General features: G+C 41.6%; 1 protein-coding gene across 1 annotated transcript in view; it reads left to right on the top strand.

The window, feature by feature from the left end:
- Positions 1-10,892: 10,892 nt before the first annotated feature.
- BLMH (bleomycin hydrolase) overlaps positions 10,893-20,550 on the top strand; it is a gene marked incomplete at both ends in the record, with an annotated part of 47,484 nt that continues 37,826 nt past the window's right edge. Inside the window, 6 exon segments of the mRNA XM_084237852.1 lie at positions 10,893-10,916; positions 17,958-18,278; positions 18,282-18,350; positions 18,352-18,427; positions 18,688-18,885; positions 19,536-19,645. Of these exon segments, the coding sequence (XP_084093978.1) occupies positions 10,893-10,916; positions 17,958-18,278; positions 18,282-18,350; positions 18,352-18,427; positions 18,688-18,885; positions 19,536-19,645 (798 nt within the window).

Genomic DNA, 20,550 nt, shown 5'->3' with positions numbered 1-20,550 from the left:
GATTGTGGCAAATAACGAGCACATCTATGTTTAAAATAGGGCTAGTCGTATCACCAGGACAGATCTTCCAATTCATTAAGACAAGTCAAAAACCTAGTTTTTGATATGTAATTTTCCTAATGAAAAATTTAAAAATTTAATTCTATAATATATGTCTTGGAGTAGAATAATTCTTTCACCCCAACATATGCCATATTAGATTAGGTCAGTTACAACCCAGGTTAACGTAGGCTTTCATGATCTCATGGAGCTTTTTCAGTTTTCACTCCTCTTTCCCTCCAAAAGCATGATCATAAGGAACTAAGTCAAAGGACAGTTAGTTATACTGTGCTGAGGACTTTACCTGCATTATTTGATCCTATAAACAATTCTCTGATGTAATCATGATTGTCAACGAGGACATAGAATGTTTAATAACTTATAAAGAGTAACTAAGCTGAGATTTATAACCAGCTGATTGAAGTCTGGGAGCTGTAGTTGGGGAGATGATATCACGAAGAGGCAAAGGTTGAATAATAAAAAAAACTTCATCTCCCTCACAATTTTTGAAGAATGACATCAGTATTGATTCTACTTCTAATAACCAATGGATAATTTATTTTAGTAAGTAAAAGAAATTTAAAATAATCTTACATGGCCTTTTGAAAATATTACACCTCTCCTTGAGATAACTTGAGCTCTCCTGGATAGGAATAGAGCTAAGAATTACTGCCCTAAATATTTGTTTGTCTGTCTGACGATAAGAATCATTAAGTATTACTCTTTGCCAAAGGGTTTGGTAGCTAATTTCTTATTTGGCAACAACCCTGAAAGGTAGGTGTTGGAATTTCCATTTTATAGATGAAGAAATTGAGGATTAGAGAAACAAAGGAAGTTGCTCAATCAAACTCACACTAGCATGAGGTGGAGCTGGGATTCAAACTCAGGGCAGACTGACCCCACAGTTCATGCTCTTTCCTCTATAATGGACTGTCCAGGGGGTGAGGGGGCATGATAAAGTTCCTAGAATGTGACTGAGAGTGTCTTACGGCTTTAGGAATTTGGGGATGGGGCAGAGATATTTATCCTTCACAGAATATCCTTTCTTCTTCACATTTCCCTGTTCTCTTGCCATTAGCTGATCCACATGACTGGTTCTAGTCAAAGGGCTATGGTATTAATGATGTCATTTCTAGGCAAAGTAAGGCAAAGTGGGTACATGTTCTTTATAGGGCAGTTGTGGGGCAATGTTAGAGCAGCCTGAGGTTCTGAATAACCATGCGGAACTGAGCTACTTGTGCACATGTTAGTAGCAACAGATCCTTTTATCAAGCCACTAGATTTTAGGGTTAATTTGTCACTGCAGCATAAATTTAGCTTATCTTAACTTACGCAGGTATTTTCATTATAATAAGAATTCAGGAGAAAGTTTCATCCAGTTCAATAAAATAATGCTTAATTTGGGGGGCAATTTCCATAGTAACGCTTACCCTTCGTGATGAGTGCAGATGTTTTTTCCTTTGAATTGATTTGCACCTATTGACAGCACACCTTTAAAGTAGTGGGGGGGAAGTTATGCAGAAAATAGTATCATTTTATTAAAAAATTCAAATTACACTCAATCTCGTGCTAATGACTACAGATCAAAATCTATATATTAATCACAAAATCCTGAACACTCAGGTATATTTCCTGAAGAATCTGTCTCTGCAACACTGAGGTTGTCATATTGCAAACAATTCACATCATGAATAGTTTTTATTTACATAATATTGGAAAACATGGAGGACATTACCAAAAACATTCAGAGAATTGTGTATGTTTTAAGAAAAAAATGTGTTCCTACTAACATTCCTACAGTAAATTGTTGCTAAGGAAACTTATGAATTATTTGTCTTTATTTTTTCTGACACTCTTGATAACAACAATAGATTCAGTCTCTGCTTAAATTATAGTTTTGGACAGTGATTTCTTACATTTTTATATTACCTTATAACTTATAAAATATTTTTATACATATCTTATTTGATCCTCACAGTAACTCTGTAAATTAAGTAGTGCTGTCATTATTTATGATTTGCAAGTGGAGATACTAAAGCTCAGAAAGGCTAAGCAATCTGTCCAAGGTCACACAGCTAGTCACACACCCTGCCTTTTGGCTCTAAGTATCACAATTGCTCAGGACAATTTGTACAAGACAATTCATTTAACCCTTTTGCCATATAGGTGATTACTATATGCAGGAAGCACTGGAGACAGGAAATGAGAAATCAAACTAACACACAAAATTGTTAGGGATTATCAAAATTGAGTTCTCTGAGTTACTTGTAGTACAGCAACATCATATAATAATCGTTGTACTTCTATAAGCACTGCCCTAGGCACTCTAAATATATTGTAGCTCAATCATAATAAAAATCATATCAAAAGGGTCCTATTTTTTCATACCCACTAATAGTGGAGGAAAATGGAGGCACAAAGAATTTAAGTCTTGTGTCCTGGGTCATATAGCCTGTTAGTGCCCAAACCAGGATTTAGACCAAGGCAGTATGGCTCTTGGGTCCTTAAACACTAGGCAAATTACCTCTTGCATTAAAAAGTGGCTTATATAGTACTTCCTATACACAGGAACAACAAATGTAAAAGATTCATTTAATCTCAATTAGTAATACATTTAACATTAAGTTAAAATAGAAAGCAAACAAAGGAAGAAGGGAAGGGTGAGGGAAAAGAGGAGAGGGAGCGAGGGAAGGAAAGAGGAAGAGACAGAAACCAGAGAGAGAGACAAAGAGAGAGTGAGAGAGAAATTTAAAAGTGTCTGCATGAGACTTGCTATTTAATTCAAAGAACATGTGCCCTGATGTGAGCATGAGACAAGGCAGAGGATCAGCTCACCTGGTCAGTCCCAGTTCGCTCATGGCTTTCAAATTGTGAGTGTTTCAGTGCTGAGAATGAGTTTAGTGTTCAAGAATTTGTATTTTTCTTACAAAATGAACCCTAAACCAAGCCAACTACTTCATTTGGTTCTCAACCAAAGAAACAGCAATGTCTTTAAATATTGTAATAAAAACTGGCTCTGCTCTACTAAAAGGAGATATCTGGGTTTGCAAAGTGAAATGTGTCCAAGGAATTTCCAAGGAAAAATTGTATTTTAATCAATTTTTGCTTAACTCTGGAATTCAATCTTTTAATAAGCTTAAACCCACTTGCATCTTTGAACCTCATTAGTGCCAAAGAATGCAGTTGGATTCCCATAGTTGTTTGTAACTTTGCTATGTATGGTCAATGTTGCTCACGGAAAAGTTTTAGCTCTACATGAAGCTACCAGATGTATGAAAAGTTGTTTGGAAAAAGGGGTCTCTCATCCAGGTACAGCCACTAATGAGATGCTCAGCTCAAGAATGTCACATCTTTCAGATACTCAAAACTGAGGGATTAGACCAAATGATAATCTCTAAGATCCTGTGAGCCCTCAAGCTGTATGATTGACATTTAAAAATTGTTTTTAATGGTAACAAAACAATTCTTGGGAGCCCTGTGTATAATTTTGCAAACTATGCTCCTTTTACAACAGATTCTCAGCCCAAAACAGGTCATTTTTTACTCCAGTTGTCATTTGTAAGTTTTATAGGCAGCTCACAGCCATCATTTAAAACATTCCACCAAAGAGAATATAAAGAATCATAGCCTTGAATTCCTGAATTTTATAGTTATGGTACTCATAAAAGTGTTTAATAACAAACTTGGCTCACACGGAAATCACCGTCTAAAGGACTTTGTCCCAATTTGAGATGAGGATCATGTTTGTTTTTAAGAAAATATTTCAGTGCAGTAAGGTCAGAGGTACAAGCTGGGTTCCCCAACATGACCTTGGTCTAAGACAGGGGGCCCCAGCACACCCCAGTCAGGCTTAGGCCACAGGCAGGGGTGGGGGCAGAGTGGGCCCTGTGCCACCAGGGTCTCAAGGTCTAGGGGTCTTGGGCTGGGGCAGCTGGCCTCCACCTCCATGTGGGCCTGGGGTGGGAGCTGGGCCACCTCTGCATGGGGTCTTGGGCTGTGACGGGGTGGGGTGAGGGGAATGCAAGGTTCTACGTTCATGTGGTCAGGTCTGACCCTAGTCCCAGTCAGGTCAGAGGCACTTTTGGGTGACCTGGGTCTCTGGCAGGGGGCCCAAGCACACTAGACCAGAGGCAGTGGGGAGTGGGGACATGGTAGGGGCCAAGGTTGGGGGAGCTCCCCTCCATTCTGACTCCTACTTCAAGCAGACTGGTGCAAACACCTATCAGGCACTCCTGCTGCAGACCTTCAGGAGACAAGAGGGACAAATCAAATCCCTGGACATAATCATCGCCTGGGGTGGACCCAAACAGCACAGGTGGATCCGTGAGAGATAGGACCATGAGGCGAGCTGGTGTGGTGACCTATCATATGAGCTCCACCTACAACATCTCTGGGGACTGGAGAACCAAACCCCTGGTCCAGAGATGCATGCAATGGGAGGGAAGATTTTTCCTTTTCCAACTGGAGTTGGGAAACATCTGAGATGTGACTGGGGACCCAGGAGAGGACTGGAAACTAGAAAAAGAGACCAGAAGAGTTGCACCAATGACCTACTGGAGTCTGTCCCCACTGGGGAACTTCCCCACTGACACTGGCAGGGAGCAGGGTTCCCAACACCAGAATTGTAAGCCATAGAAGCAGCATCATGTGACAGTCACTGGAGTGGATGGAACAATCAGTGTGAATGAGGACACAGGGAACTCAGAGACCAAACTGGTCTGGAGAAGACAGGACAGTCTCCTACATCACAGAAAGTTCCAAAATCAAGGAGCCCAGGGAACCACTCCACACACCTGCCCTATAAGAGGTTCCTGAAATGCTCTGCTTTGCTACCTGCCTCCCAGTTGCTCTTGGGGATCTGAGCAAACTTATCTGCTGTGGTCCACGACCCCAGGTCGTCACCTAGGAAAAGGACAAGGTTCCAGCAAAAAGATGAGTCCCGTGGGCCGCCCATCGACCAAGGGAGGAGTGGGAGTGAGCAGAGCAGGGGAGGGAGACCCCGGGGAGGCGGGTGGTGCTACGTGGGTGGATTATTGGTAGGAGAGCCCCACCTATGGGGAACAATAACTGTAGAAATTTGACCCATGATATAAGAAAAAAAATTCATATATAAATTTGCTGCACCTCCCCCTGCAGTGACCCTCAGGGCTAATGGCTGTTGCCATGGTCCCTGAGGTCCGTTGTGGGCAAGGAACCATGCGCACAGGGGGAGAACAGCAAACTCCCTAAGATGCAGAGAAGCCGAATGCCTGCCAAGAGATAACGACCACCAGAAGCCGCCACAAAGATGATTAAAAGAAATGCTGACCACCTGGAACCTTATCTCGCTTTCTCAAGGCCCACAAACTTTATTCTGCTACAACTGTCTCTCTAAAGTCTTTCCTTTTTCTGGTCATTGATTGCTAATTAAAAAACATACGTAATTTAATAATTAGGCTAATGCAAATGAAACATTACTAAACACTGTGTTATAATAGAATTGTTGGTTTAATAATCTTTCTATTATGTGTTTGACTTTAGTACCTTTGATATTAACTGCATTATAATATAAATTCACCCATGACAATTAATTATGAGTAAACATAAGTAGGTAGTAGTAGTAGTAGTTAGTACAACAAGAATATAAGAAAGAGTTAATAGCCTGTCTACTTAGGAATGCGGCTAGGTCCAGATGTATTTTGGACATAAATCACTGCCCTGTCAATGATAAGCTAAACCTATGAGCAAGCTGATTTCTTTGATGTTCACTGATCCTATGCCTTTAGAAAAAACATATATATACTGACCACTGACTCAAATAAAAATTGCACTCAGATTTACACTCTCTCTTGAAGTGTGTCTGTTTGTCATTTCTTTAACCGAATCCCTGACCACCCTGCGCAGTCTCTCAACCCTGAGACGGCCTCATCGTTCACTGCTGTGCTGGTCCGCGGCATAAATTCATAATTTCTGCTAAAGATTTCTTCATACTTTTGATCTCACTAAATACAGGCATTATGTGTTTTGATTCCCATAGTGCTATTAATCATCTCATTAATATTTCTATTGTTGACCTTTGTCATGGTGAGTGGTTGCCACGACTTTCTGCCTACATCAGACAAATTTAAATTGGCCAATGTGAAAACTCAACAGCTGCATATTTATGTGCTTAGGAAAAACTTCTTGATTATGTTCCAGTTGTCAAAACCTAGAGTAAAAGCACCCATAAATTAAATCATCCACAAATAGAACACACACAAATGGTTGCTTTGGTGCAAATTGGAAAATAACATACAATATTCAGCAATTTATAAATCTGCAAATTTGCTGTTTAGAATGGTGTGTCTAATGTTCTTGAATGTCAAAGTGCTTTCATTTACATTGTATCTTTTATTCTGAGAATTAAAGGGCTTAAAATTTCATTTTCTGGGATCAGACCACCTAACTACCATTTTATTTATGATGTGACATTGTGCAAATTATCTAACCTTATTGTTCTGTATTTTCTTATCTGTAAAATGGGAGCAGAAACACGATTTAGTAATAGTAACAAGGTAAGGTTATTGTCAGGGTTATATAAGCTAAGATTTGTACATTGTAAAATCTATGGCATAGTAAGCACTCAATAAATTTTAGATGTAGTGAACACTCCTCTTTTCAGGAGAGGAGACAGACTGATAAATGACTGTTTAGCCAGTAAAGAATAGTTAGGACTTAAAACCAGGTCTAATGGACTAGACCTTGGTCTCTTAACTCTACGCTGCCTTTCTTATTTAACATAAGATGGCAGGTTTCCTAATTGAGGGCTTTTATGGAACAATTTTTTTCAGTCCTAAAAAGGAGACCAATTTTTTCATCTGCTTTTAGGGTGAGATGATTGTTCTCTTTTTTTTTTAATTTTTCATTTGTCCTGTGAATGTGTTTAGTTTGACTTTTGTCTGATGAATCATTCTTCTTAGAAAAAGGAAGAAAGAAAATTAAATAAAAGAAAAGTAAGGTGAGGTGCAAAAATGGAAATCTAATGAGAAAATATAAAGGCTATGTATTCAAAATGTAGATTTAAGTCCCCAACTCCTGCATGTTAACTTTATTTTGAAGACTTTTTTGCTGCCTCAAGACAAACCCCTAGAAAGAGGACAAAAATGTCATAATGATTATGTTGAAAAATTCAGATACTAAAGAATATAGTTCATAGCAATAGAAGAAGCAAAGAAACCTCTGGTATTGTGTGTTGTAGCTTTAAACAAAGCCCATCTAACAGCATTGCTTAAAGGAAACTAAGATCTACAGACCAATGGTATTTAGTTATTATTTTCTCTCAGGTCCAACATTTCCTTTTTCATCTATTATTTTCTCTTCCATTTGCCCCTCTTTTTCTTTACTCTTCATTTCAAATTTTCTGTAATTCACCAGTATTTAGGTTTTGGTCACTATAGGTGATCATTTTATTAAAATGACCTGTACAAAGTGAACCATTTTCAGAGTAGCCTAACCAGGACCATCTTGTGTCAAGATTCTCCCAGCATTATATCAGTGACTTATTTTGTTGTTCACAAGAATCCTCCTTTCTCCTTTACAAATGGAAAGAAAAACGGAGGCATTTCTCCTGCATTTTTCAGAGGTCTTAACCCTCAGTGGGAATGGCTGGCCTCCATGTTTGGCACATATCTATCTCTCTTTAGTTGCAGCTGCGCAACTAATGTCTTCCATCCCCAGAGATTTGCTGCCTCTAGATCTTTGATTAAATCATCATCTCCGACTAGAATGTCTTTCCTCAGCCAATATCACTTAACTCCTAATTGTCCCAAATTCAGATGATCTGTCATCTCTTCCAAAAAGCTTTCCCAAAAGCTGCCAGTCTGAATTAAGGTATTTCTCTTCCACGTTCCACATTACACAATGCAAACCTCTTCTAGAGTGTAATGAATAAAGTTAGGATTAGGGTTAAAGTGATTCACCTCTAAAATATATCCTATATTTTTTCCATCTCAATTACTGCCTTCTGGATCCAAGTCATCATTTACCTCTTTCCTGGGAAAATTACAGGAAAATTGTTTATATTCCTGTCTTTTTCAGCTCATCACTTACACTGCACCTAGAGTGGTCTTTTTGACCACTTCATATATGCAAAAATATAGGTAACACATAACATTTAATACAACAAACAGGATGAACATCCATGCACCCACCACAAGCTTAAGAAATAGGGCGGTGCAAATACTTCTGAAGTGGTCTCTTTCCAAAGGCAAAAACTATTTTGAGTTTGGTACTTAACATTTTCTTGTCTTAAAATTCTTTTATAATCTATGTATGTATCTCTAGACAATATACTTTTTAATTTTGCTTGTTTTTTTTTAAGATTTTTTTTTAAAGATTTATTTATTTTATTTATTTGTACAAGCACTGGGTATAGTCAGAAGCGCGGGAGAGTGAGAGAATTCACCAGAGCCAGAGCGGGGAGCAGAGCAGGCAGAAGGACCGAAGTACACTGCTGAGGGGAGCAGTGGGCGGCAGGAGAGGTCTGCGCGCCATGCAGGACCCTCCTCCAGTGGCTGGGGAGCAGCCGGGGATCGAACCAGCGCCTCAGAGGCTGCGGGCAGCCCCGCAACCCAGCGCTCAACCGCTGTGCCACCGGGGAGGCCTTGCTTGTTTTTGAATTAAAAAAAAAAAAACTGCCTGCCATTTGGTTTGCAATTTGCTTTTTGCACTAAACATTATATTTCTGAAACGTATCCATGTTGATGTTTGTGTCTGTGTAGTATTCCATTGCATGTATGATACACATTCCTATTCCAATGAAAAACTGGGTATCTTCCAGGTTCTGTGCAGTCAACTAAAATAAACAGGCTTGACCTTGAATCCCAGTGTATGTATGTAAGAATTTACTCCAGTGGCCTCCCTGGAGCTCTGGGTTGCCAAACTGCCCGCAGCCTCTGCAGAGCTGGTTCGATTCCCAGCCACTGGGCGAGGGTCCCACATGGCGCACAGACCTCTCCTGCCACCCTCTGCTCCCCTCAGCAGTGTACTTCGTCAGTCTGCCTGCTCTGCTCCCGCCTCTGGCTCTGGTGAATCCTCTCACCCTCCTGCACTTCTGACTGTACCCAGTGCTTGTATAAATAAAAATAAATAAATCTTTAAAAAAAAAAAAAGAATTTACTCTAGGGCAGAGCTGTCAAATAGAACTTACTGTGATGATAAAAATGTTCTGTATCAACTCTGTCCAATATAATAGCCACATGTGGTCACTGAGCAGTAGAATGTGACTACATTGGAGAAATAAATTTTTAATCATATTTAATTTTAGTTCATTTCAATTTAAATAGCCACAAGTGGTTAGTGGCTACCATATTGGACAGAGTATCTTTAGAACAAAGTGCTGAGGTAGAGAGCATCTTTAACTTTGCTTAATGACAAAATATTGACAAATGACAAATTTTTCCAAGTGGAAACATTTTTTGTCTTACTTAATTTTTTTTAAATGAATTGTTTTACATCCTTGTTAATATTCTGATAGTAAAGGACTTCTCCCCTCAGGTGTGGTTACCATAGCTCTCCCAACCCCAAAGCTCCTACAGTTTTCCACTATAGTCCATTTTGTTCTGCCCCCTTCCTCACCCTCCCCCAAATGCTTCATATCTAGAGTCAGCTTCATGGGTTGGTTTTAATGTTTGTCTTTGTCTGACTCTTTGATTTTACTATATTTCCAAGTGCTAATACAACTTATACTCCCACAAGCAGTATCTATTACTTTGGGCTGGTCAACCGCGGGTGTAACTTGGAAACCACACTGGGCGCCAAACTGTTGTAGAGCAACCCCGATACAAAACGGGGTACCTGACTGTGGGTCCTCACCCGCGCGCTTAAAAGGACTTATCAATGCTCTACTGCAGGCACACGTGAAAGGTTAATAAAAGGTTTATTTACAAAGGGAAGGGGAAATGAGGAAATGTACAGCTCTGGGAGAAAAGTGGGAGACAAAGTTTTAAATGAGTCCTACCCGATCCACCGATTAGGAATCCCAAAATGGCGCTCTGAGAGCTGGCCACCGGCCAGGAGCGGTGAAGCCAGGAGGCAAGCGATCGCGAGCCAGAGAGCGAGAGCAAGGCCCACGTGTTTGGTTTTTATATCCAACCTGGCTGCCCAACTCCACCCTCAGGTCCCAGCCACCCTCCCTTGGTGGTGATGGGATTTGTCTTTCCCAGAGTCTTGATGGCTTTAGTCTGGAGTGGGGGTGGAGTCCACAAAGCCTGTATAGGATTAACTCAGGACATCACTTCCCCCTAACAGTACTTTTTAATATCAGCCTTTAAAATTTTTGCCTATCTAGATATAAAGTGGCATCTTACTATAATTTTATTTTGTATTTCCATCATTACTGTTTATTTGCCATTCAGTCTCCCCTTTTTGTGAAATACTATTTAGGTCTTTTGTCTTTTTCTATAGGGTTATTTATCTTTTTCCTAATGATATTTAGAAGTTGTTTATTTTTTAATATTATTTTTTCTAATTAAATGTGTTATAAATACCTTCAATGCATTCCTTAAAACATAAATCAGATCATGTCTTCCCACTATACTCAGAATAAAATCTACACTCCTTATCATGTGATTAACTCCCAACACCCATCCCACCTCTCATGTACTCAGGAAAAGGAATACATATGGAGAACTGACTACTGTACTAGGGATAAGTCTGACTGATACAGGGTAATTCCATTCCCTTACCAGCAATTGGCTCAGGGAAAGGCACATGAGCTTGTTTTGACAATAAAATTCAGGGAGAAGGGTGCTGAAAGTTTCTGTGAAAGATAGTCTTGACGCTTAGGAGGGAGTGAAAAAAAGCTAAACTTTTCCATTGGACTTGAAGGAGGAAACATGAGGAGACCAAGTCCAAAGACGGTATTGGGAAGAATCTGGGTTCATTGTGACCACCATGTTCCTCCCCTCAGGCTCTTCCACCTGCTTTCCCCTCTTCTGAAACTTTCTCCCACAGACTCTCCACATGTCCAGATCTTTACTACCAATTTTCAGTTCAAATGGTTGCCTCCTCAGAGGAGCTGTTTATGCCACTATTCCTGGCCAGTCACTATCACATCATGCTCCTATATTTTATGTCAATATTGAAAGTTACTGTATTCATTTGTTATCTCTCTCCCCCACTAAAATGAAAGAACCAGGAGAACAAGAATCTTGTCTGTCCAGCTTCCTGTGTACTTCTATATCTCATACAGAAGCTGACACATAATAGGTGCTCAGTAAATATTTTATGCATTAATCAAAAACTGGTTTGGTGAGAATACAAATTGGTATAGCCACTATGGAAAACAGAATGGAGATTCCCCAAAACATTAAAAATAGAATTGTCTATAGATGCTGCAATTCCACTTTTGGGTATTAATATGAAGAAGGGGAAAACACTAATTCAAAAAGATATGCACCCCATGTTCATTGTAGTGCTATTTACAATAGCCAAGACATGGATACAACCTAAGTATCCAGAGATAGATGAATTGATAAAGAGATATGGTATATATAGGCACATATATAAAGGAATATTATTCCAGCCATAAAAAGAATAAAATCTTACCATTTGAGACAATATGTTTTGGCCTAGTGGGCACTATGCTAAGTAAGTCAGATAGAGAAAGGAAGACAAATACTATATGATTTCACATATATGTAGAATCTTAAATAAATGGAGAACAGAGTGGTAGTTACCAGAGGCAGGAGGTAAGAAGTGGGAAAAATCGGTGAAGGGGTCAAAAGGCACAAACTTCCAGTTATGAAATAAGTCATGAGGATGTAATGTACAGCAGTGACTACAGTTAATAATATTATATTGCTTATTTAAAACTTGCTAAAAGACTATAAAAATTCTTTTTTTTTAAAGATTTATTTTGTTTTTATTTATTTATTTATTTATTTATTTATTTATTTATTTATTTATTTATGCAAGCACTGGGTACAGTCAGAAGAGTGGGAGCGGGAGAGAATTCACCAGAGCCAGAGCGGGGAGCAGAGCAGGCAGAAGGACCGAAGTACACTGCTGAGGGGAGCAGCGGGCGGCAGGAGAGGTCCGCGCGCCATGTGGGACCCATCTCCTGTGGCCGGGGAGCAGCCGGGGATCGAACCGGTGCTGCAGAGGCTGCGGGCAGCTTCACAACCCAGCGCTCAACCGCTGTGCCACCAGGGAGGCCCGACTATAAAAATTCTTATCATAAGAAAAAAAATTGCACAACCATGTATGATGACAGATGTTAACTGGATTTGTTGTGGTGATCATTTCACAATATATACAAATGTTGAATCATTATATTGTGCACATGAAACTAACATAATATTATACATCAACTATATGCAATTGCATAGTTTTTTGCATACTTCAAATTTAAAAACTATTTTAAATAATGATGAATTTTGTTGCTTATTTTCCCTACTAGATCAAAGCTCTTTGAGGTGAGGAACAAATGCTTAATGTTGCCATACATGTATGAAAGACACAAAGAAAGGGAAGATATATTTGGGAGAAATATAGTGCCAACCTATTATTGCCTTTATGGACAATATTACTTAAAGACATTTTTCTCCTACTCTTGTCTCTACCTATGGAGGATTTCATGGATATGAAACCCCCATGAATAAAGGAAAATGCTCTTCACTGCACTTCAAAGTCTGACTGTGAACAATGTTTTTAACCTATTTCTTACCTTTTGTCTATGTCTTTTTTCCCACTACTATTTATTCTACACTCTTGCCACACCAAACTCTAGTGTAGTTGAATTTTATTTGAAGGATACACTCCTGAATCTTCACACAAAGTTAAAAACATCCATAGCTCAAGACCATTTAGCAGCATTATTTAACAAGCAAGACTAATGAGTAATAAATATAAATTTACTGAAGAGAACATATTGTTTCGCCGGCTAAAATTGCCCCATGGTGTGGCAAAAGCATAAACAATTTCTAGCTCACTTAACCACCACAGGTTTTGAGGTATGAAATTCCTGACAAATAGAAAACATTGTAAGTACATCATACCGCTTCAAATTGTGTGCCTATAGTAAGGTGTCATTACTAGACCATTTCAAATAGTTTGCATAATTCAAATACTTACAAAACTTGACCAGACTTTCTCATTTTTCCTGAATCACATTCATGCCCTTTCATGTTTCTTTGCCTTAGTACATGTTGTCTCCTCTATCTGGAATACTTTGTGAATTGCTAACACCTAGAACAGTGAGTGGCAGAAACGTCATTTCCATAGGTAGAAAGTAATATTGCTGATATAATGGTATTATCGCAGAACATTTAAAATCATTGGTTGGGGGAGGGGTAGAAGACTCATACATCTACAACAAATGTCATAATGTTCAAATACTTAAAACCTGAATCTGAAGTTTTCTGAGCAGAGGGAGGGAAAACAAGGGTTAGGTTAAGTCCACATGGAGTATAGGAATGGTAGGGAAAGCAGAAGTCTTAAAGTGCCTGTGCTCAGGTAGGTGTGTGTCACAGACTTGAGGAAAATTGTAGTAAAGGGATATGGCTGCTTTGGGGTCCTCCAAAGTCCCAGGATCTAATATCTGAAAGCTTTACTGGAGTCATTTTCTGCTAGTTTTGTTCATTCTAAGGGAGGAGGAATTACCTGGGTAAGGGTGGGATGAAAGGTAGGAGAGAGGTAGACCACTGAAACTCCTCCTAGGTCAAATCAGAAGCAAATAATAATAATAATATCCATAGACAATAAATGCAAATCAATGAAGCCATCTAGATATAAAGAAACTATGTGGGCCTCTTTGACCTGTTCACTTTTTTCCCTTTCAATGGAGACACAATTACTATGGAGAAATAATAATATTTTCAAAAGAAGCCAGCAAGCCAGATTCATATACAAAACTTCCCAATTCTAAACATTGGTTATGCAGGCCAAACAATGCAGCAGGCCCAGCAGGATGCCATTGTGTGAAATCTGAAGTTTACTATACAGTCTGGTGAATTATCAGGCGGCTTTCTGACCAAAGTATAGTGCAGAATTAGATGGGGCAACGTTAAAATGTGAACATGCTTCATAAAATTGCAGAATTTTTGTATTGATTCGATTCCAGATTTCCAACCAAAATAAAAATATGGTCTTTTCCATAAAAGTAAAAGTTGACCAACATAGGCCAAAGATTGATGGCCAGCTCAAAGGAAGGGTTACAGGATGGAGGATTTTGCCTTAAGACTGGTCCTGTTTGCTTTAACTCTGTCGCGGTCCATAGAAACAGTTGAGAAAAGGCATTGCTGCAAGGGCAGGTGGTGCCACTCCACAGTATTAATAAAGATTCTCTTTTCTAAAGTTGTAGATTTCATGCTAGATTTCCGTTTCTGGTTGGTTTATTCCATGAGGTGTCACTGGACCCACAGCATCTCTTCTGGATGGAGTTAGAGACAGGTCCTAAGAATCCTATTCTGGGTATGTCCTCCTGGGTGGGTCATTTGGGGTGACACTGTTGGGAAACCAGTTTTCTTCTGCACCTCTTTTTCATGCCCACACGGGGGCTGAGTGTATGGGTGTGAGATGTTGGGTGGAAAACTGGTAGTAAGGGTGCCACCCTGACAATAAGGGCAGAGCAAGAGACCTAGCAAAACGATGATGATATGAATCTCTGGGCAAGGGGTGGGGAAATATAATTACTGGTGTGAAAAGGATGGCTGTAGCTGTAAAACTGGTCCTCCCCACCTTACCCCAGTGATTCCATCTCCACTTTTTTCCTGGGCTCTTGTTCTAACAATTATACCCTCTCCAACACATTTAATCTCTCATCTGTACTGGTTCCTGCCTGTCATCCTCTAGTAAAATTAAGTTTTCCTTTTCTCTCAAAAGAGCTTCCTTGATATTTCCTTCTCTGTCATTTTATTGCAGTGTGGCTTCTGCTCACACCAACCTCCCACTGAAGTTGCTCCCTCTAAGGGCACCCGCAATCCAGTTGCCAAATTCAGTCCTACTTGACTTTTTTAAAGATTTCAGTCCCATTCACCATCTGCTGCCATTCATCAGCTTGCCTTCCTGGCTTCCAAGATAACTCTCCAGGAGTCTTCCCATCCTTTTCACTGCTTATTCATTTTCTGCTGGTTTCTCTGACTTCATTCATTCTTTCAATGTTGTGATGCATTCAGGTACTGCTACCTAACATGGTATTGTTGTAAGAAACAGTAAAAGGTGCTATTCTAATTGGGAAGGTTTTAGACCAGGGTACATCACCAGGAAAACAGAGCTTAAACTGGACTTCAGGCCCCATTTACCCACTCAGCCAGGTACCCTCATGCTGTGAACACCCTGTACAACCGCACACTGCAGCTCTGGGTACTATTCTGGTTTTTGTCTTTTTGTTCTACACTTTTCCCTTTGTATTTTTGTTGACTTTCATAGTTCTAACTCCAATTTACATGTCTTACCTAATCTCTAGATATCTTTCAATCTGCATTCAGAATTTTTCCTCCTAGGTGTCCTGTGGGTACCCCAAACTTACTAAAATCCAGATTGAATTCATTATCTGCTCAGCTCACTTAACATACATTTTTAAAAATTTTTATTTCCAAATTCTTCTTGAAGAAATAATTTGTGTATTATTATTTTTTAAAGATTTATTTATTTATACAAAAACTGGGGTACAGACCAGAGGCACGGGAGGGTGAGAGAACTCACCAGAGACAGAGCGGGGAGCAGGCCAGGCAGATGGACTGAAGACACTGCTGAAGGGAGAAGCGGGCAAGGCATGAGAGGTCTGCCTTGCCACATGAGTTTCTCCCTGGCTGACCGGGAATCAAACCTGCACTGCAGAGGCTGCGGACAGCTTCACAGCACGGCACTCAACTCTCTGTGCCACTGGAGAGGCCCATATTCTTTTTTTTTTTCCCTAAAGATTTATTTATTTATGCATACAAGAGCTGGGGTACAGGCCAGAGGTGTGTGTGGGGGGGAGAGGATTCACCAGAGACAGAGTAGGGAACAGAACAGGCAGACTGACCAAAGTACACTGCTGAGGGGAGCAGTGGGCGAGTCAGGAGAGGTCTGCTGCACCAGGTGGGTAGCTCCTTGGCCAGCCAGGGGATCAAACTTGTGCTGTAGAGGCTTCAGACAGCTTCATAGGTTGTGCCTTAACCCCTTGTGCCACCAGGGAGGCCTAACATATTCTTAAACATGTCTATTTTTCTGTATTTTCTTTCTCTCATTTGATGAAAGCTCCCTCTATTCATTCAATCGAAAACTTCCAGATTATTACTGTTCCCTTCCCACAGGCAAAGGCTTTCTACATCACCCAAGTACAGTTCTAGAAATGCCTTCTAACTAGATCTCTCCTATGTCCAGCATTTCTCCCCTCCAAATTATTCTCCTACTGCCCTCAGGTTTCTTTCTTTACACAGATCTGAACATATTGTTCCTCTGATTAAAAACCTATTTTGGCTTCTAACTAAACATAAGATAAAGCTCAAATGCTTAGGTATAGCCTATAAAGCCCTACATATCCAGGCCTAAACTCACTATTCCAGTCCTACACTTGCCTCAATCTCAACACTTCCTTGATCTTAACCACACCAGACTATGATGCCATTTCTTGAACATGATTTTGCCGTGTGCTTTAAAGTCTCTGTGCCTTTTCTGGCAACTTGCATGGCCTTCTTTTGTGTTCTGCCTTGTAAAATCCCACCCACTCTTTAAGGTTATGCTTACTTGTCACCTTTTTCAGGCACCTCTGGCCCTAATTAACAGCTCTCTCCTGATTGCCTCCACAGCACTATTAGTATGCTAGTAGAGATTTCTTAAAGGTATTTTGCATCTCTTTCCCATTACACTGTTTCTTAAGGGCAAAGACTAAGCTTTGTTAAGAGTCTCCATATCATCAACAACTTGTCCAGTGCCGGGTAAGAATTTTAAGAATAAAATTTTGAGTTGAATTGGACGGGATGCTTGAACATTTCATTTTGTGAAAACAAAAAACATTGATTTCTTTGGGCATTATTTTCAGCCTGTTCATTTTCTTCAGACATCAGAATCTCAGAATAAGGCATTTGAAGGGCCCTGTTGGAGATAGCTGCGATCATATCCCAAAATTTTAGCTAGCTCTCTCTAGGGACATAGAAACTGTAATGTCTCAAATGACTGATGTCTGAGTATGGATTTTTACAGATATCAGAGTTCCTTAGAGCCAGTAATGACTCAATCTAGGACTTAGACTGTAGATTCCACAGATGATTCACAATTCTAAGTGTCAGAGACAAAGCTTTCAGTGATAGTTTTCCAGTGATAAGTTTATGTGTTTTATCATCCAGGGATCCTATCCCAACTTCTCCAAGGGGTGAGATTTCAGAGCACGAAAAACAATATGAAAGGGCTTTGCAATCTCAAAATCTTGAAAAGTTGCCTGGTTATCTTTAGGTGGGTGGGAGTCGGGACCAAGTTCATTGGCACGTTTTGTGGAGGACCTTGCAAAAAGTATGGAGAAGCATAAGGCTGGCTTCCGTCATTTCCCTTGGTTAAACCCCACATTACATGCCGGGGTAGGTAGTAGACACTCACCGACTCCATGAAGCCCAGAAAGGGTAGTTTTCTTGAAATGAGCAGATGTGCATTTGTAGAACTGTGCTACTGGCTTCTGAATGCGTGGGCAAGAACTTGGTTCTGGCTAGAATCCAAGCAACAAGTTGTCATTGAAAATGCAGTGACTGGTCAGTAAAGGATACCTATAAGAAGCGCCTTTGGGTGCATTTTTTGGGACGAGTCAACCCATCCCAAGCTCCGTGGTTAATAATGCGGTCCTTCAGCTCCACCCGACCGCCTCGAGTCCCCTTTTGGTTTCGAAACAGGCGTCATGGAGCCCATTCCCCCGTTCTAGAGTACTCGGGTTGTGGGCCCAACGCGCCCCTCAGGTGGCCCCGCGGGAGCCGGGCTGATCCCGGGAGGCGCCCCGTGGCCTGGAAGCTGATCGCCGTTGGCCGAGGGCGCGGGCGCGGCCGGGCCGGGCGGAAGAGGGGAGCGCGGAGCGGCGGAAGAAGGGCGCAGCCCCTACCCGGAGCTCCCCAAGGCCTGGCCGGGGGCAGAGCGAGCCGGCGGGGCCCAGCGCGTCACGAGCCCGCCCCCTCGGCCCTCCCCCGGGCGGGGCCAGCCCCGCGGCGCTGACTCAGCAACGCGAGGGGGGAGTTTTGTCCCTCCGCGGACCCCGTTTGTCTTGGCCTCGGCCCTCCGCCACCGCCGAACCGGTTTCCTCTTTCCGGCGCTCCGGGTGAGAGAGGGAAGTTGGGCCGCCTGGACAGCGACCCGTAGAGCATCTTCGGCGCTCACCTGAGGACCCCGAAAACTACCGCTCTCCCGCCGGGCTGCGTGGGCACCATGAACAGCGCGGGTGAGGCGCTGCTTTTCGCCGCCGAGGCCCTGCCGGGGTCGGTCCTCTCCGGGGGCCAGCTGGGCTCGGGAGGCCCGGCGGCGAGGAGGGGCCGGGGCTGGGACCAGGGGCGATGGGAGGCGGGGAGCGGCTTGGAGGGAGACAGCCTCCCAGGGAGAGCGCCGGTGAAACGCTTCGCTGCCGTGGTCTCCTCAGGAGCGCTTAGGAAGTTAGAGTCAGGGTGTGGGAGTCCCGGATCAGCCCTCTTTGGCTTCTGTCTGGTGCTGGAGTGACATTTGGTCTTGCAACAGGACTGAATTCGGAGAAGGTAGCGGCTCTGATTCAGAAACTGAACTCCGACCCTCAGTTCGTGCTTGCCCAGAACGTGGGGACCACCCACGACTTGCTGGACATCTGTCTGAAGAGAGCCACGGTACAGGGGGCCCAGCATGTGTTCCAGCACGTTGTACCTCAGGAAGGCAAGCCGGTCACCAACCAGAAGGCCTCAGGTGAGGTCTTAAAACTTCTTGCATACTTGACTTGACTTTCCTGACAGTGTCCCATTTTGGTGTCTTACTAAAGAATGGTTTTGTGGGAGCAGAGATTTGTAGTGAAAGAACTTGTAGTAAATTCCTAGAGAAGAAACACAGGTAAAGGCAGGCCTTAAAACATTACTCTGTGAATTGTTTCGGTGCTCTGTGGCTTGCTAGCATATTTGATTTGTACCTAATATGACAAGTCCCTGGTTATCTGTGTGAATTCACTATATTCTGTCCTGAAGTTATGTGATTGCAGTTCTGTGTCTTGCAGATAATTGCTCTTGGCACAAAGCAAACCAATGAGGACTCCCCCAAATTGCTCTGAATGCTTTATGTATGCCAAAATGTATGAACTGGAAAAGACACAGTGCGATGTCATCATGTGTTACTTTTAAGTAGACTCTTTGGTTGCAACTTTCGCAGATATGCTAATAGACTCAGTTCCCATTAATAAGCCAGTTTGTAATACAGAGAAGAAACTCATTTCTCCGTCTTTACTTGTCGAGAGCCCTTGTTTTTGGGGTTTTCTTAAATATACAGTTCATTGTTGGAAAAATACAGTTGGAATGATGTAATCTATATGAAAAGTCATAATTTCTTGGTTTGCTTTCTTGTTTCAGGGCGATGCTGGATATTTTCTTGTTTGAATGTCATGAGACTTCCATTCATGAAAAAATTAAATATTGAAGAATTTGAGTTTAGTCAATCTTACCTCTTTTTCTGGGACAAGGTATGGGACTAATTGTGCAAGATTCTCTTTGTTTCAGTGTCAACCTTGGTAGGGACTGTCTCTTCATTTCTTGCTTTTGTGGTTATAGTCTGCTGTTCTCTTGTAGCAACTTTATTTATTTAGTTATCTGGACTTTCTAGGACCTCATTCCCCTTCTAGGAGCAGTACTTGTCTGAAAAACAGTGAATACTTTATATTCTACTTTTTAGTCTTTACAGTGTATATTAAATGTATCCATTAGCTGTTATTTGATTGAAAACTAAATATCAGGGCCTCCCCGGTGGTGCAGCGGTGGAGCGCTGGGTTGCGAAGCTGCCCGCGGCCTCTGCGGCGCCGGTTCGATCCCCGGCTGCTCCCCGGCCGCCGGAGGAGGGTCCCACGTGGCGCGCACACCCCTCCTGCTGCCCGCTGCTCCCCTCGGCAGTGTACTTCGGTCCTTCTGCCTGCTCTGCTCCCCGCTCTGGCTCCGGTGAATTCTCTCACCCTCCCGCACTTCTGACTGTGCCCAGTACATGTATAAACAAAACAAACAAACAAGCAAACAAATAAATAAAGAGAAACATGCCTCTATTAAAAAAAAAAAAAATCTTTAAAAAAAAAAAAAAAAGAAAACTAAATATCAGATTTTGTTTTAAGTAAAGCAATGCCTTGTTTTGAATAAACTATTGGAAAGCACACACATAGATATAAGAAGCTTCAAATATGCTTAATAAGTCAGATTCTGGCCCTTTCTGATGGCTCAGGGGTTAAAGTCTCAGTGCTGTCAAGCTATTGCCAGCCACTGTAGCAGGAGTTCAATCCCCAGCCAGGGAGCTAACCCACATGGCACAGCAGACCTCTCCTGTCTCACCCGCACTCCCCTCAGCAGTGTATTTCAGTGGATACTCCTGTTCTGCTCCCCACTC

This window comes from Talpa europaea (genome assembly GCF_964194135.1).
Source record: "Talpa europaea genome assembly, chromosome: 7".
NCBI lineage: Eukaryota > Metazoa > Chordata > Mammalia > Eulipotyphla > Talpidae > Talpa > Talpa europaea.
Note: the sequence above shows the minus strand (reverse complement) of the source record. Positions and strands in the feature narration are given on the sequence as shown.